Source organism: Entelurus aequoreus, linkage group LG05, assembly GCF_033978785.1.
Source record: "Entelurus aequoreus isolate RoL-2023_Sb linkage group LG05, RoL_Eaeq_v1.1, whole genome shotgun sequence".
Lineage (NCBI taxonomy): Eukaryota > Metazoa > Chordata > Actinopteri > Syngnathiformes > Syngnathidae > Entelurus > Entelurus aequoreus.
This window is the reverse complement of record NC_084735.1, coordinates 59,678,634-59,695,119: the sequence shown is the minus strand read 5'-3', so window position 1 is coordinate 59,695,119 and position 16,486 is coordinate 59,678,634. Positions and strand designations below refer to the sequence as shown.

Below are 16,486 nucleotides of genomic sequence, written 5' to 3'. Positions count from 1 at the left end.
ATTGCACAATATTCACATAGAGATCACATCACTTGATGCACAGGTTTCCATCTCTTTAGGTCGTCTGTAAACCTTCACGCTATCCTGACAACTTGACCATTGCATTAAAACCTCTAGGAATGTTCCAGTGGAAACACAAAAGTTTACAAAAGCATTATAATCCTGGTCTGCATTACCTACAAGAGGTCAGAATGCTGCGGGGATGGAACGATAAATTCAATTCTCTTTTTATTTCCTCTCTTTTCAAATACGAGTCGAGGGGAAAAACAAGTTGCCTCTATATTGAAGCTATTATGATATATACTGTATCTGATTTATGACACCAAAAGACTTCCAAAGTTTGCGAATTAAAAAATATGATCAAAATAGTATAAATCTCACAGAGATTCCCTAGCCATCTAGGGAATGGCTAGGGGATCCATGACGTGGAAGTAGCAAACACAGATCCCTCACTATGTTCACCGCTCGCTGTACATATCCTACAAAGTGAGACCTACACTGTTACAATGTCTATTTCTCAGATGATAAATTTGTTGATGACTGAAATATGCTGATAGCAACCCAACTTAACCTACCCCCCCCCCCCCCCCACCACAATGCCAAGCCACGTGTTACATCAACGTGGCTTCATAGTAAAAGAGTGCGGGTACTAGACTGGCCTGCCTGTAGTCCAGACCTGTCTCCCATTGAAAATGTGTGGCGCATTATGAAGCCTAAAATACCACAACGGAGACCCCCGGACTGTTGAACAACTTAAGCTGTACATCAAGCAAGAATGGGAAAGAATTCCACCTGAGAAGCTTCAAAAATGTGTCTCCTCAGTTCTCAAACGTTCACTGAGTGTTGTTAAAAGGAAAGGCCATGTAACACAGTGGTGAACATGCCCTTTCCCAACTACTTTGGCACGTGTTGCAGCCATGAAATTCTAAGTTAAAAGTTTGTTTTTTTTTGCAAATAATAATTATGAGTTTGAACATCAAATATCTTGTCTTTATAGTGCATTCAATTGAATATGGGTTGAAAAGGATTTGCAAATCATTGTATTCCGTTTATATTTACATCTAACACAATTTCCCAACTCATATGGAAACGGGGTTTGTATATATATATATAACCATTGTTGTGGGTTGACGCCGCCTTTGGCGTATTCTTTCGTAAGATATGGAGTCAGGGGATAAGCTGGGTCACCCAAAAGAAAAACAGGGACCGGATCTTCATCTTCCAGCAGTTGTTTGGGACACGAGGGCATGGTTCCATCTTTAAGCTGCGCGCTAATGGTGGAGTTAGCGAAGATGCTGGTATCACGCACGCTGCCTGGCCATTTCACAGTCACATCCATAAAGCAATATTTGTAGTCACACACACATCACATCCACGGGAGGAAGGGACAAAGTTTTTCGGTAAATAGAATCACAGCGGAAAGTTCTCTTGCCGTCTGAGAATTGTGGCGTCACTTCCTGTGTGGGCGCGGTCTTTCTGGCGTCACTTCCTCTCCGAACTCACTTTGTAAATTATCAATGAGTCCATACAAAGCTCAGTGCTGGAGATTCAAGAAATACACGGCTGACTTACCCGTGTAAAAATTTGTCCGAGGAGGGGAACCTTAAACGATGGTTTAGTATGGCTGAAACGGGGCTTAGGCTAAATAATTATTCGTTTAAGGGGTTAAACGACTTAGTGTAGACATGGCCTTAATGTGGTGTAGCAGTAATCCAAAACGTTTCCCTCTCTGGTGGGACATTTAATAAACTGTTTGTACTTGGGAAGTTTATGACTGAGATTTCCTTTGTTAAAATCACAGGACAATAACGGAGGAGTCTGGGTTTGTTCGTTGTTCTTCGTGCACATTGGCCTACGGTGGAATGTAAACACTAATCAGAATGAATGAAGCAAACACGCGGGGGGAATAAAAAGTTTTGCAATGAATTACAAAATATTCCAGCTCGAGAGAGCAGTACTTTTGGTTCACTGTGACATCCGAACACCAGCCATTGTTTATCAAAACGAATTCTTCCACCTTTTTTTTTCTGGAAAGACGTGTGTCTCGATCCGCTCTGAAGAGTTGGAATCATGCCAGCTGCAGCACACAGCTCAGTATCAGCTCACACAGCCTAGTCTCCGTGAAACACAAAGCAGAGGACGTATAAAAGTCTCTGTGCCTCCCCATTCGCAGCTGAAGTTCTTCCACTTTGTTGCCCAGTGAGCGCACATTGGCGAGAAAGATGCCTCGTAGAGCAAAGTGTGGTCCGCACTGGCGGAGACGCACAAGAACCTCCGCCCTTCTTCCTCTAGTGTGTCGTCGTCTCACAGCGCCGACAAAGGCGAGGGCACCTTTGACCAAAATGTCCAAAAATTCCACGGATTCCGTCAGAAAAGTGGGAAATATGTGAGGTGGAGTTACAGCCCTTTTATTCATAAGCTCTTCTCTGGTAAAATAGCTCCGCAAATCTTGACATAAAAATAGTAGAGAAACAAACAAAATAGAGCGTACCAACACACATGGCGGCAGTCCCTGGCCCTATCTTGTCAAAACATCCCAGGTGTTCTTGAAGAAGGGGATTGGATTTTCAGGGCATCTTTTGCGGTACTGGTCTTGCTGAGGTGTTTGTAGCACAGCCTTACCAAGGCCATTTGCAAAGGGAATTGAATTGTAGATAAGGATTGTGTGTGTTGTGTGATTAGGACAATGAATGTCAAAGCTCCTGGAAGGATGTGAATAGCTTGTGCAGGTTTACCTAATCTAGACTATAAAAGTTTTGAATGTTAAAACGAATAAAGTTGAACTTGCAGCAGCAATACAGTTGATTTGCTTGATGACGTGTGGTGTTGACAAGATGTGTGAGGGCAGTAGAGTGAAGTGTTTTCATGCTTTACTACTTGTGTGGGCTTGTTTGTGTTTCTTGTTGTGTGTAAAGGAAGACGCCTGAATTCCAAACCAGAATTCCAAAGTGCTTTCGGTCACATCAACTCAAACACACATGAAGAAGGACTGAATAAAAAAAGTGCCCATGTAACCAGAAAATTTCAGAAAGTCAAATCCGTCGATCAATATTATCATTATTATTATTAAAATAGTAATATTCTTAACTGTTTTAAATATACCGTGTTGCATTTGAATGTATGACATCATTTGTGGTCTTAAAACCTCTCTCCATGTCTAAGTAATACATAAGTTTTATGTAATTCATATGTAACTTATATGCATACTTGCCAACCTTGAGACCTCCGAATTCGGGAGATGGGGGAGGGCGGGCGGGGTTGAGGTGTGGGCGGGGGGCGGGGTTGAGGTGGGCGGGGTTTTGGGGGGCGTTGTTTGGTGGTAGCGGGGGTGTATATTGTAGCCCGGAAGAGTTAGGGATGCAAGGGATTCTGGGTATTTGTTCTGTTGTGTTTATGTTGTGTTACGGTGCGAATGTTCTCCCAAAATGTGTTTGTCATTCTTGTTTGGTGTGGGTTCACAGTGTGGCGCATATTTGTAACAATGTTAAAGTTGTTTATACGGTCACCCTCAGTGTGACCTGTATGGCTGTTGATCAAGTATGTGTTGCAGTCACTTACGTGTGTCTGTAGAAGCCGCATACAATATGTGACTTTGGCCGGCACGCTGTTTGAATTTAGAAAAAGCGGACGCGACGACAGGTTAAGTTAAAGTTAAAGTTAAAGTACCAATGATTGTCACACACACACTAGGTGTGGTAAAATTTTTCCTCTGCATTTGACCCATCCCCTTGGTCACCCCGTGGGACGTGAGGGGAGCAGTGGGCAGCAGCGGTGCCGCACCCGGGAATCATTTTTGGTGATTTAACCCCCAATTCCAACCCTTGATGCTGAGTGCCAAGCAGGGAGGTAATGGGTCCCATTTTTATAGTCTTTGGTATGACTCGGCCGGGGTTTGAACTCACAACCTACCGATCTCAGGGCGGACATTCTAACCACTAGGCCACTGAGTAGGTGGCCTAGTGGTTAGAGTTGAATTAGAGTATGTTAGTTGTGTATTAGTTATTAGTTGTATTAGTTGTGTTAGGAGTTAGAGTTGTAGAGGACGCTAATCACAGCACGCCCTCAATATTGTTTTCAGGGTGAAAATCGGGAGAAATTCGGGAGAATGGTTGCCCCGGGAGATTTTCGGGAGGGGCACTGAAATTCGGGAGTCTCCCGGTAAAATCAGGAGGGTTGGCAAGTAGGCTTATATGTAGATTGCATGTAATTCATGTATGTTACATACATTCATGTAGTCGTCTCACCCAAACCCTCCACACTATCAGAAAAAAAATCAACGTCCAAGCAAAGGTGAATTTTCAAAAGCAAAGCAAACTTAACACACACACACACTCGTGCCAGAACCAGAGTGACAGCAAGGCTATTTTTAAATCAGACTGCCCACACACAGCAAGTTTACAGAGTGGGTTATATATGTGTGTGTGTGTGTGTGTGTGTGTGTGTGTGTGTGTGTGTGTGTGTGTGTGTGTGTGTGTGTGTGTGTGTGTGTGTGTGTGTGTGTGTGTGTGTGTGTGTGTGTGTGTGTGTGTGTGTGTGTGTGTGCGTGTGCGCGCGCGCGCTTGTGTAGAACTGACAGACATGTAACTGCGTCCAGGTGGTGAGACTGAGCGTATGGAAAGCAAAAGAAAATGGAAAGCTGTGCAAAGTCAAATTGGGCTTTTACTAGGGGAGTCTTACTTTTACACAGTTACACACACACGCACACACGCATACACGCTCACACTACTGGACCGCAGTCCTGGCACCTGCAAATCCTGGGAAAGACTCTTATTTAATCGCAGGGAATTCCCTCAATCGCAACTGGACTGTTTGGTTTATCTTAGAAAACGTTTCGCCTCTCATCCAAGTCGGCTTCATCAGTTCATGCTCATAGACTTAGATTGGTCAGATCTAATGTTTGGTTTGTCTTAGAAGATATTTCGCCTCTCATCCAAATACAGTGGTCAGATCTAGTCTAGATCGAAACGTCTTCTAAGACAAACCAAACATTCTAGTTGCGATTGATTAAATGCCCTGAGATTACAATGACCTGGATGAATGAGAATATCCATAGACACTCTTATTTAATACAGTTGTGTGGCATTGCAGTGTTTATTTCCACACTCATGAATGGGCGTCAAAGTGCGTGTGTGTGCGTACGTTTTGAATAAAAATGAAGAGTGCTCACCTGCTACCTCAACTATATCTCCTGGTACAATGTCCCTGGCTTTGATTCTCTGCACTGCCTTACGGTTCATGCGGTACACTTTTCCCATTTCTGGTTCATATTCTTTCAGAGCCTCAATAGCGTTCTCTGCATTCCGCTCCTGTCCAGACAAAACAACCACATTGGAGAAAAGTTGCAGAAATACATATTTATGAATATTGATGTAGTATAATCATGATATAGTATAGCATAGAATAGTATAGTACAGTACAGTACATACATTATTTGTGAATGGATTATGTATGTATATATGTGGTTGTTTTTAATTAAGAAAAGGCAGTTCTGCTAAAACTTCCACTATTGCTATATCCATTTGTATTCATTGTAGTATTTGATAGGGATGGGCCAATCAATCCGATAGTGAGTATTACTATTACTATAACTTTTAGTACAACAACTACTATAACAATTACTAGAACTAGAACTACTAATATATCACTATAACTACTACTATAACTGTAACGACTGCTATTACTATAACTTCTTTTTCATAAACTATTACTATAACTACTACTACCAATCTAACTATTACTATAACTATTACTAATACTATAACAATACTATAACTACTACTATTACTATAACAATTACTATAGTTAATACTATAAGTGTTATTATTACTATAACTATTATTACAACTATTATTATAAAAGGTCATTATTTTAAAGTTGGTCTTCTATTGAATGTTTGTACATTTTGAAAAAAAAACAATACTTTTTGCTGTTATAAACTGTACATATGCAGGCCGGTAGGTTTTTCATCTATTGATTTTTTATGTAAGTTTCTACGAATGTGGGCAGTGTGGCTCAGATGGTAGAGCGGTGCGAGCAACGTAAGAGATCTAGGTTCTATTCCAGCTTACGCCATCCAAATCACTGCCCTTGTGTCCTTGGCAAGAGACTTTGCCCACCTTTCTCTCAGTGTCACCCACACTGGTTTAAATGTAGCTTAAATATGTAGGTTAAAGGCTTTGAGTCTTTCGAGAAAAGGCACCATTATAAATTCACTAATGCTACTTGTACATTTCTTTATTTTTACTGAAGTATGCTCCAGCGCCCCCCGCGACCCCGAAGGGAATAAGCGGTAGAAAATGGATGGATGGATGGATGTTCTACATCAGTGTTTATCTATAGGGCTGCCAAAAAATATATTTCTCAGCTGAGGTCCGAATGGACTGCAGCTGTACTCAGTTGTAATACACTTTTCCACCACTTGTGACAGTAATGACAATCTCAAACAAACAGAAGAAGTGTGGAGCTAAAGTCATAGAGAAGTTTCTTCAGCGCAAAAATTATGACTTAAGTGGTGCAGCTATATTTTCATTTTAACTTAAACTGTATTGACTTTTATTTTAGAAACATATATTAATATAATATTAATATTAATTTAGTTGGAATTTATTTGATTTAGCACTGCATAGTTTTATGTAAATGTATTTTCCATCAGATATTATGAGTGCTTTTTTGCAGTATATTTGATTAGTATATATTTTTGTAATCAGTCTGACCTAAACCTTGATAAAGATATTTGTGATTAACACATGATTTCATATCATTTAACAAGGTTTATCCTGTTCAACTGTAGGTGGGTTAGATATAATTATTGAATACATTTAAAATCAAGAGTAATATGACTAATTCAGTGTTAATATTTGAGTGGCCACTGTGTAGTAGAAAAGTTGGGCCTTAGGGTCAAAAAAGTTAAGAACCCATGTTCTAATAATGTACTTAAACGTATACAGTATACAACTTTGTGATTTTGTGTATGACACGAGTAATAAAAATGCAGTGAAGTCATATGTGCATATTTGATAGCAAGTATGAAAGTATGTGTTGTATGAGTATTAGAGTATGAAACAGCTTGTGTATATCTTACCTGCCAGACACCAATGATGGCGTTAGCAATGAGGATAAGGAGGATAACGACAGGCTCAACAAAGGCGGTAACCGTCTCCTCACCCTCCTCAAACAGAGCCAACACCTAGACAAACATAAAAGTAAACAATAGCATTAAGTTTGAAGCGTTAAGGTATAGAAAGCACACGCCTCAAGGTGTAAAAAGTTACTGATAATACTTAATGAATGTTGCACGATACTGTATGTCTGTATGTCATTCTGATTATTAGTCAAATATATATTTTGAATCGTTATCTTTCCAGGATGAAAAAAACACATTTGCAGACTATAAAAAGTAGAATTGGGTATTTAAGTTTTCTGTCAGAATTACACAGTTATTACACAAAAATTTTATTAAATGTAGTATTGAAGGTTTTCGAATGTCTAACTTTTAAGCCTGAGGCTAGCGATTACTTTGTACGATTAATCGAGTAGTCCGCTAAAACGCACTTTACAGCTTCAATGCATATTTTAACAAATATAGTACAGTAAGAGTATATTTTCCCTAATAAATACTCGTCATCAACATTGAAAATGCACTTTTAACATGTGTGTATAATGAAAAAAATGTAAACCTCTCATGCACGCTCTATTGCAGAGGCCATGAGGAAACTATGTGTGTATATTTTAACTTCCTGGCATCAATCTCAATTAGTTACACTTATTAAAGTTAAAAAGTTAAAGTTAAAGTACCAATGATTGTCACACACACGCTAGGTGTGGTGAAATGTCTCCTCTGCATTTTACCCATCCCCTTGTTCACCCCCTGGAAGGTAAGGGGAGCAGTGGGCAGCAGCGGTGCCACGCCCGGGAATCATTTTTGGTGATTTAACCCCCAAATCCAACCCTTGATGCTGAGTGCAAAGACCTACCGATCACAGAGCGGACACTCTAACCACTAGGCCACTAAGTAGGCTGTACTAAATGATTCATTCTAATTCGCCTTATAAACGTGTGGTGCAGTTGGTCATATGAATTATTTTGACAGAGGTGAGGAAGCAGGCAGTCACTTGGTTTTCAAAAAGTAATTATTGTGTTGAAATTAGCGTTTTAAAAATGTGTTTAAACACCTTAATTAGATTGCAGGAATGGGCAATGTGGCCTCAAATCTATATTACAATATATACTGCAGCCTCCTGTAATAATGATATACATCACAATATATTATTTGTATGGCTGTCAACGTTAACACATGTGAACAATAAAAATATATTTTTGCGTTATCAAACATGAATGAAGATTAACGCGTGCATTTGTTACACGGTCTGCGATTGCGAGGAGGGGTGGCCTATTTTGCTTTGAAACAGAACTTTGGATACCACTAAGGTCACTTGGCATTGCAGCGACAAACTTTCTCTCATCGGCGCACATCAAGTTTAAAATACCATCTTAAAACAGAACACGTACTCGAGCATGGCGCCAACTTTTTTGTAAACAGCTACTAGTTCCTGTTAATATTGGAGACTTTTTTGTGTTTTGGAGACTCTGAAGTGAAAGCAAGTAGCAGTCACCGTCCTCAGCAAGCAGTGACGGCTGCTGCCAGTCAGCTGATGGTGCTGCTCTGCTCGCGCTGATAGCTACATGCTAGCATGAATGCTAGCTACTGTACACCCACAAACGGAGGAGAACGCTAAGCTGGCAAAGTTTGCTAATTCAATGTTGTCAACAAACGTAGCACATTTAAGTTAAACATATGCCTTTGCTCAGAGCCATAAGCGAACTTAGGGCTTAGAGCTTAGGGCCCCGCAGTCAATCAGGGGCCCCCAAAAGAATTTAACAAAAAAATATTACTTTTACTTTTTGCATGTATGAGTCTGATTGATGATTTCTACATGATCAAAAATTGTACAAATACACAATTTTAGGTCAACAGAGTGCTGCTGCAGATGTAGGTCGAGTAAGTCTTCCTGCCTCTCTTTAAATGTCAAAGCTCTGCCCTTGCTGCACCCAGCCCCGGCATCCACAGTCATGGACGGGCAGGAAGCTGTTTATTTTATTTGATCATTATCATATATTTTTTTTACATCAGAGCAGGAAAAAATAGGACGATATTTAATCAAATACAAAGGCACATTGACTAAGACAATAACACAATTAACTGACAATTTAGCTAACTTGCCAACCCTCCCGGGTTTTCCGGGAGACTCCCGCCTCTCCCGAAAACCTCCCGGAAGAAATTTTCTCCCGAAAACCTCCCGGAATTCAGCCGGAGCTGGAGGCCACGCCCCCTCCAGCTCCATGCGGACCTGAGTGGGGACAGCGGCGACAGTCTGTTTTCACGTCCGCTTTCCCACGATATAAACAGCGTGCCTGCCCAATCACGTTATAACTGTAGAATGATCGAGGGCGAGTTCTTGGCTTCTTATGTGGGTTTATTGTTAGGCAGTTTCATTAACGTCCTCCCAGCGCGGTAACAACACACAACAACAGCAGTCACGTTTTCGTCTACCATAATGCAGTTCGTCTGCCGTAAACAGCAATGTTGTGACACTCTTAAACAGGACAATACTGCCATCTACTGGATAGCCTGCAGAACACTGAAATTGAAGTATTTATTTTATTTATATGTATAATAAAAAAAAATATATATATATATATATATATATATATATATATATATATATATATATATATATATATATATATATATATATATATATATATATATAGATATATAGCTAGAATTCACTGAAAGTCAAGTATTTCATACATATATATATATATATATATATATATATATATATATATATATATATATATATATATATATATGAAATATATATGAAATACTCGAGTTGGTGAATTCTAGCTGTAAATATACTCCTCCCCTCTTAACCGCGCCCCGCCCCCAACCACACCACCGCCCCTCCCCCGCCCCACCCCCGACCACCCCACCCCCCACCTCCCGGAATCGGAGGTCTCAAGGTTGGCAAGTATGCAATTTAGTTAAGTATAAAAAAGAGCCGAAAAAGTTGACAGAAACGAAATCCAATCATATTTAATTTTATCTTGGTGATGGGTGGGACAAGTTCGAAGTACAGGTATATCCAATCACAGCTCTATAACGATGTACTTTGAAAGAGGGGTGGGAGTTAGTCCATCAAATGCTTTTCCTCTTCAGATGAGGAAGTCAGTAGTCCCCGCCAAAAACAAAACTAAAATGTGTGGCTTTAACATTTTCCACATTGTATTATGTGTACAACTGGGATAAAGTGAAGAGGACACATTTGATTGGTATTACTATAATGCCATCAGCAGGAGAGTCATCTATCGTGACATCACAACTGTAAGTCAAAATATTATTCCCGCTGCGTGAGCATGCATTGCTCGCTAAACCTTCACAAACACTTATATGCATGGTTATTGTAACGATATGTGTTTGAAACTATTTAAGCCTTTGTTGTGTCCGAAAAATGAAAGAGTAGGCCATTTCTAGGATATTAATGAGATTGTAAAGGACTGTTTTGGATCCAATATTGATGTGCTCATACGTCTTTCTTGTTTAAAAGCTACATAAAATTACCTTGTATTTGTTCATGCACATAATTAATATAATTAAAGTGTCTGATGTATTCATTAAATCAAAGTATTCTTGTTTGCCCAAAAAATGATTCAAAGTAATATTTTGAAGTTGACACATCTCATCTGTGCATCTCATAAGGGTAGTCTAGTAATTTATGCAGAGATGAGATGTGTCAGTATCAAAATATTACTTTGAATCACTTTTTGGCAACCAAGAATACATAATGTAATGAATACATCCAAACACTTTATTAATATGTATTATGTGCATTAACAAATAACAGTAAATATGATATGTAGCTGTTTTAGCACATCAACATCAGATCAATAACAGTCCTTTCCAATCTCATTAATACCATAAAATGGTAAACTCCATAATTTTTTGGAAACAATTAAGGCTGAAATAATTTCAAACACATAGTTACAATAACCAGGATAAAAGTGTTTGTCCTACACGTAGTAATCAGTTGTGGACAGAAAAAGTCCCAGCTCACGCTGCAGGAATCAATTTTTGGGGCCCCCCTAAAAAAATGGAATGCTCTCCCTTAAATACTTTTCTGCAGCAGGGTCTGGCTGCACCTGTGATCAATCAATCAATCAATGTTTATTTATATAGCTGTGATGACATCACTACTGCCGTGGCCATGCGCACTGCAACTGTGCATCCAAAGCGCAGGTAGAGGCAAAATGTCACAAAAAAGGACATATCCTACAGATGCAGAAACAAGAAAGAGGAAGAAAGTGGAAGAGAAAAAATGCCAAGATAGTTGTGGATGTTTAACAAACAGGGTATGTTCGTTTAACACACAATTAATTTAACTGACTGTCCTCTCTTTGTAGAGTGTAAACTTAAAATAACAGCATTTAGCTAAAAAACAGGTAATTTAAGACTAACATGTACAAGACCGATGACACAAGATGACACTTTTACTGTAAATACAAAGTTTTATCACTTGGAACGTTCAACCCCCGGCCACTCTTGTAGCTGAATGTACTATATTTTGAAATTACAAACCATATAGGGCACCCTGGACATCATTCATTCATTGTTATTTGTGTTATTATTGTATTGGTATTATTTGTTTTCTTAACAGAGCCACCCCCATGTACATAAATGACATGTCATATGTGAAGGCATGCCAGGCTAACAATAGGATGATGCAGACAAAAGATCAACAATCAATATTATTGGGAAAAATAAAAGGCCCAAAAATCAGAAATAGAAGGCCCCAAAATCAAATTTTGCTTTGGGCCCCATGGATGCTTGGGCCGACTCTGCATTTCCTAAACGGACAGCCACCGCGTGTAGGACATCTAAGATCTGTAAAGACCGAGTCCTGCAAGAAGATGCCAATAAAATCGCCACAGCTGGTTTGTCGTACAATACCTTGGAGCAGCACAATTACAGCATAGATGAACCAAATGTACTACACAAACCAGAGCATTAATTGGAACTACAGACCGAATGTGAATTTATCCTGCTTCCTGGAACGTTGTACATCTGTAAGTAATCCGCTTGGGTCGCATTGTGCCAAAAACATGAGATCTGCATTGTCATCTGAAAAAGGTAAACAAACTTGTTTGTTTCAACAACTGTTTAAACTATCCATCCATCCATCCATTTTCTACCGCTTGTCCCTTTTGGGGTCGCTGGAGCCTATCTCAGCTACAATCGGGCGGAAGGCGGGGTACACCCTGGACAAGTCGCCCCCTCATCGCAGGGCCAACACAGATAGACAGACAACATTCACATTCACACACTGTTTAAACTAAAGAAGAGTAAATGGTGCACTATGTCAAGTTGTTTATGAGTGTGTTTATTACGTTATTGATTAGTAACTGTACCTTGGTTGCAAAATTATTGCAAACTACAAAGACTTTCAAAATGTGCACTTAATTTTTCACCAAGTTTTGAGCAAATTAATGACTTGCAGTTCAGTAAAACATTTAAAAACGTTCCTGTATGACATTCTGACGACAAAATTGCATTTGTACCCAAATATTGGGGTATTTTCTTCAGCAAATTGTATTTATGCTAGCAAATAATAACCTGTGATTAAGCATGATTAATCACAGGTTTAAAGTGTGAGTAATCTGGTTTAAAAAAATGAATCACTTGACAGCCATAATTATTTGGTATATAAATGACAATTGAACTGTTTCAAAACGGGTTGCAAAGGCTCCTAATTGGCTGATGATGTATCTGTTAACATATTGCGTCATTTTAATTGTATTATTTTCTCAAAACTATTATTAATCTATTAATTTTGGACAATTCACACTGACTTTTGAATAGTTAAAAAATATTTTTGTCTAAGAAAGTGTAGCATTCCACCTAGAACTATGGTGCTAAGAAGCCCATTTAGATGTTGTCCAATAATAAGTTAGTACTGCCTTTTTCCATGAAAAATAACATTTAATGATTGCAATATGTATAATAGAACAATAAAACTTTGTTTTGCTCCGCCACAATCAGCAGTGGCTGCTTTGTCTGTGCTCGACCCGAGAGCAGACACTCACCCCCGGCAGTCCAATGATGCCTTTGATAGTGAGTGAGTGATGTCAACACTGCTTGGCTGTTTTGGTTTATTAGTGAACTGTTGTAACACTGGCAGTGAGTCAGTGACTAAGACATTGATCTTGGCTATTTCAATTATATAATAGCAAAATACATGCTACTATTTTGTATAACTCCATTTATGTCACTGATGTGAGGAGTTCAAGTACCTCGGAGTCTTGTTCACGAGTGAGGGAAGAGTGGATCGTGAGATCGACAGGCGGATCGGTGCGGCGTCTTCAGTAATGCGGACGCTGTATCGATCCGTTGTGGTGAAGAAGGAGCTGAGCCGAAAGGCAAAGCTCTCAATCTACCGGTCGATCTACGTTCCCATCCTCACCTATGGTCATGAGCTTTGGGTTATGACCGAAAGGACAAGATCACGGGTACAAGCGGCCGAAATGAGTTTCCTCCGCCGTGTGGCGGGGCTCTCCCTTAGAGATAGGGTGAGAAGCTCTGCCATCCGGGAGGAGCTCAAAGTAAAGCCGCTGCTCCTCCACATCGAGAGGAGCCAGATGAGGTGGTTCGGGCATCTGGTCAGGATGCCACCCGAACGCCTCCCTAGGGAGGTGTTTAGGGCACGTCCGACCGGTAGGAGGCCACGGGGAAGACCCAGGACACGTTGGGAAGACTATGTCTCCCGGCTGGCCTGGGAACGCCTCGGGATCCCCCGGGAGGAGCTGGACGAAGTGGCTGGGGAGAGGGAAGTCTGGGCTTCCCTGCTTAAGCTGCTGCCCCCGCGACCCGACCTCGGATAAGCGGAAGAAGATGGATGGATGGAAGGATGGATGTTTTATTGCTGTTGACAGAGCCAGACCCAAGTTCCCAAAGCAAGGCGACTTCAGATAGTGAAGGGAATTGTGAAGCAGATCAAACTGTTGCAGTCATGAAACTGCTATAGAAAGTCAGAGCACAGGAAGTACAGATAGACAGGAAAAAGAGAACAAGGAGGAAGAATATTTAAAATGTGACACGGGATTATGGCCAGAGGCTCACAGACCTCAAGCGTGAGATAATTATCAAAACTCAGAGAAATCTGACCTTGATAATGCCAAAGGATTCCGACAGGAGAAAATTTACAGAGTATTTAGATTATACAAACTCAACAAATGGACGGGAAAAACAGAAGAGAGACTGGTTAATGTACAGTGAAAGTGCAAAGGCAATATAATGTGGGCCATGCATGTTATATTCATGTGGCCTAAAAATCATCAACCCGTGCACTTACCACTAAAGAATGGTACAAAAGATCTGATGTCAATTTATAGAGAATGTACAACAAATTCCCTCGCCATGAAGTTTGCAAGGCTCACAAAACCTGCTACCTCAATTGGAAAAATCTGAGATATTCTTCCATGGAAGAAAAGAGGGCATACAGCAATCTTCAGCAATAACTCCAACTTGAAGTTGACAGAAACAAAGCTATTATAAAGAGAGTATTAAATGTTACTCTTTTTCTGGCCTCCAGAAAATTACTACTCAGAGGGAGCACAAAAACGCTTGGTGATGTACGGAATGGTAACGTCCTTGGCTCTGTAGAGCTTGTAACCAAGTATGATCCTCTGTTGAATGATCATCTGAGAAATGTGAAGGAGAAAACACCAAGCAACAGAGTGTCAAAATGAGTTCATAGAACTTTGTGGAGATAGTTTTAAAAAAAATATTGAAGGAAAGGGAATGTGCAATTTATTACTCATTAACATGTGATGCGACTCCTGATCTATACCACAAAGAACAGAATGTAATTCTGTTGAGATATGATCACTGGGATGTAACTAAACATGTCTTGCAGTTTCAATAATCCAGTGGCAAGACTGGCCATGAAATATCAGAGATGATACTGAAAATACTAGGAGCACCACATTGGAATTCCAGATTGCAGAGGCAAGAGCTTTGACAATAGCTTGAACATATCAGGAAAAGTCAAAGGTGTCCAGGCTGAAATAAGGGACATAAATCCACTTGCTACATAGTCACCATGTGCATCACATACTCTAAATTTATTGGAGTACATGTTGCAGAGTCGTGTAGCAACGTTTCAAAATGTTTTGGGTGTTTAATTCGCTTGTACAATATCTTTAGTGCCAGCTCAGAGAGATGGGCCATTCTCAGAGAAAAGCATGGCTGCTCCCTTCACTGCATTTCTAAAACCCATTGGAGTGCCCACATAGTGGCTATTAAGCCAGTTTCAAATCACATACAATCACTCTTAGAGGCCCTGGATAGCATCCGTGATAGATGCAGCTTGACTAATGAAGTCAAATCACTGGTCTCAGGAGTTATTTCACACACTTTTAAACTTTAAAACTGTTGGTAATAAATACTGCAGTCCATTGAAGACAGAAATATAACTGCAGTCAGGAAAAAATTCACTACATGAAGAAGCAGCCAAAATAGAGACATTGAAGGAAGGAATGCAGGTTATCGTGACTAATGGGATGACTTCCTTGCAGAAGCTTCCCTCATCGCAGAAGCTATGGATGCTCCCATTGGATTTCCAGGCAGCCACAAGCGAAATAAACGTTTTGCAGAGGTCAGAAAAAAAAGGTAAACCAGGAGGAGACATAATCAAATCTGTTTCGCAAAAATGTTTTATTTCTGGCTTTATATAACATCATCTGTGCCTTACAAACCCGCTTTCTATCCTTGTTTGCTGCAATACTGAAAATCAGGGATTTAAAAGATAATCAGATTAATTAACAAACAAATACAAACAGGATCTTAGTGTAAATTTGTAAGTAAGGTGCAACATTTGAGGTACGTTCATATTGCCACATATCCACATCTCCCTTTAAATTGCTGAATTCTATTCATAAACTTCAGCTTCAGAGCATTTTTGGTTAAGTCCTCAAAAGGGATGGATGAATGGATGGATGTGTTGTCATCCGAAACCTCTGTACATTACCTGTGACTGTTGCAGGTGAAAAAACGCATTCAGCAAATTGAAAGTTAAAAACTATCCAAAAATCAACAACAAGCCAAAATAGGCTAAATAGCCTTGCTCGGCTTACAATTATAAATCGGCTAAGCCGACAATTGGACTTCAAAGACCTCATCAGCAAATTTCCTCACAAAAAGGCTAGCGTTGGGCTTTCTGATGAGAGTTACAATAAAGTTGTTAATCATAAAAAAAGAAACAAACTGGGTGTATTACACCGGAAAATTATAATTGAAGAGTGTCCCTCACTGATATTCTTTCAGGAGGCCCACAATTCGTAGCAACGGCCCTGGTGGTTAGCATATCCACTTACATTGTGTAGTGTAGCATGTTTTTGTGTAATTGTAAGAAACATAGCTTATTTGCCG

At 39.9% G+C, this 16,486-nt stretch overlaps 1 protein-coding gene across 2 annotated transcripts in view; it reads right to left on the bottom strand.

The window, feature by feature from the left end:
• The window catches only part of atp2a3 (ATPase sarcoplasmic/endoplasmic reticulum Ca2+ transporting 3), a 170,955-nt gene that overhangs the window by 85,467 nt on the left and 69,002 nt on the right, over positions 1–16,486 (bottom strand). For both annotated transcript variants that reach the window (XM_062048490.1, XM_062048489.1), the window contains exons 4-5: positions 7,082–7,186; positions 5,168–5,306 (exon numbers count right to left, since the gene is read on the bottom strand). In XM_062048490.1, the coding sequence (XP_061904474.1) occupies positions 5,168–5,306; positions 7,082–7,186 (244 nt within the window). The remainder of the gene's footprint in view (positions 1–5,167; positions 5,307–7,081; positions 7,187–16,486) is intronic.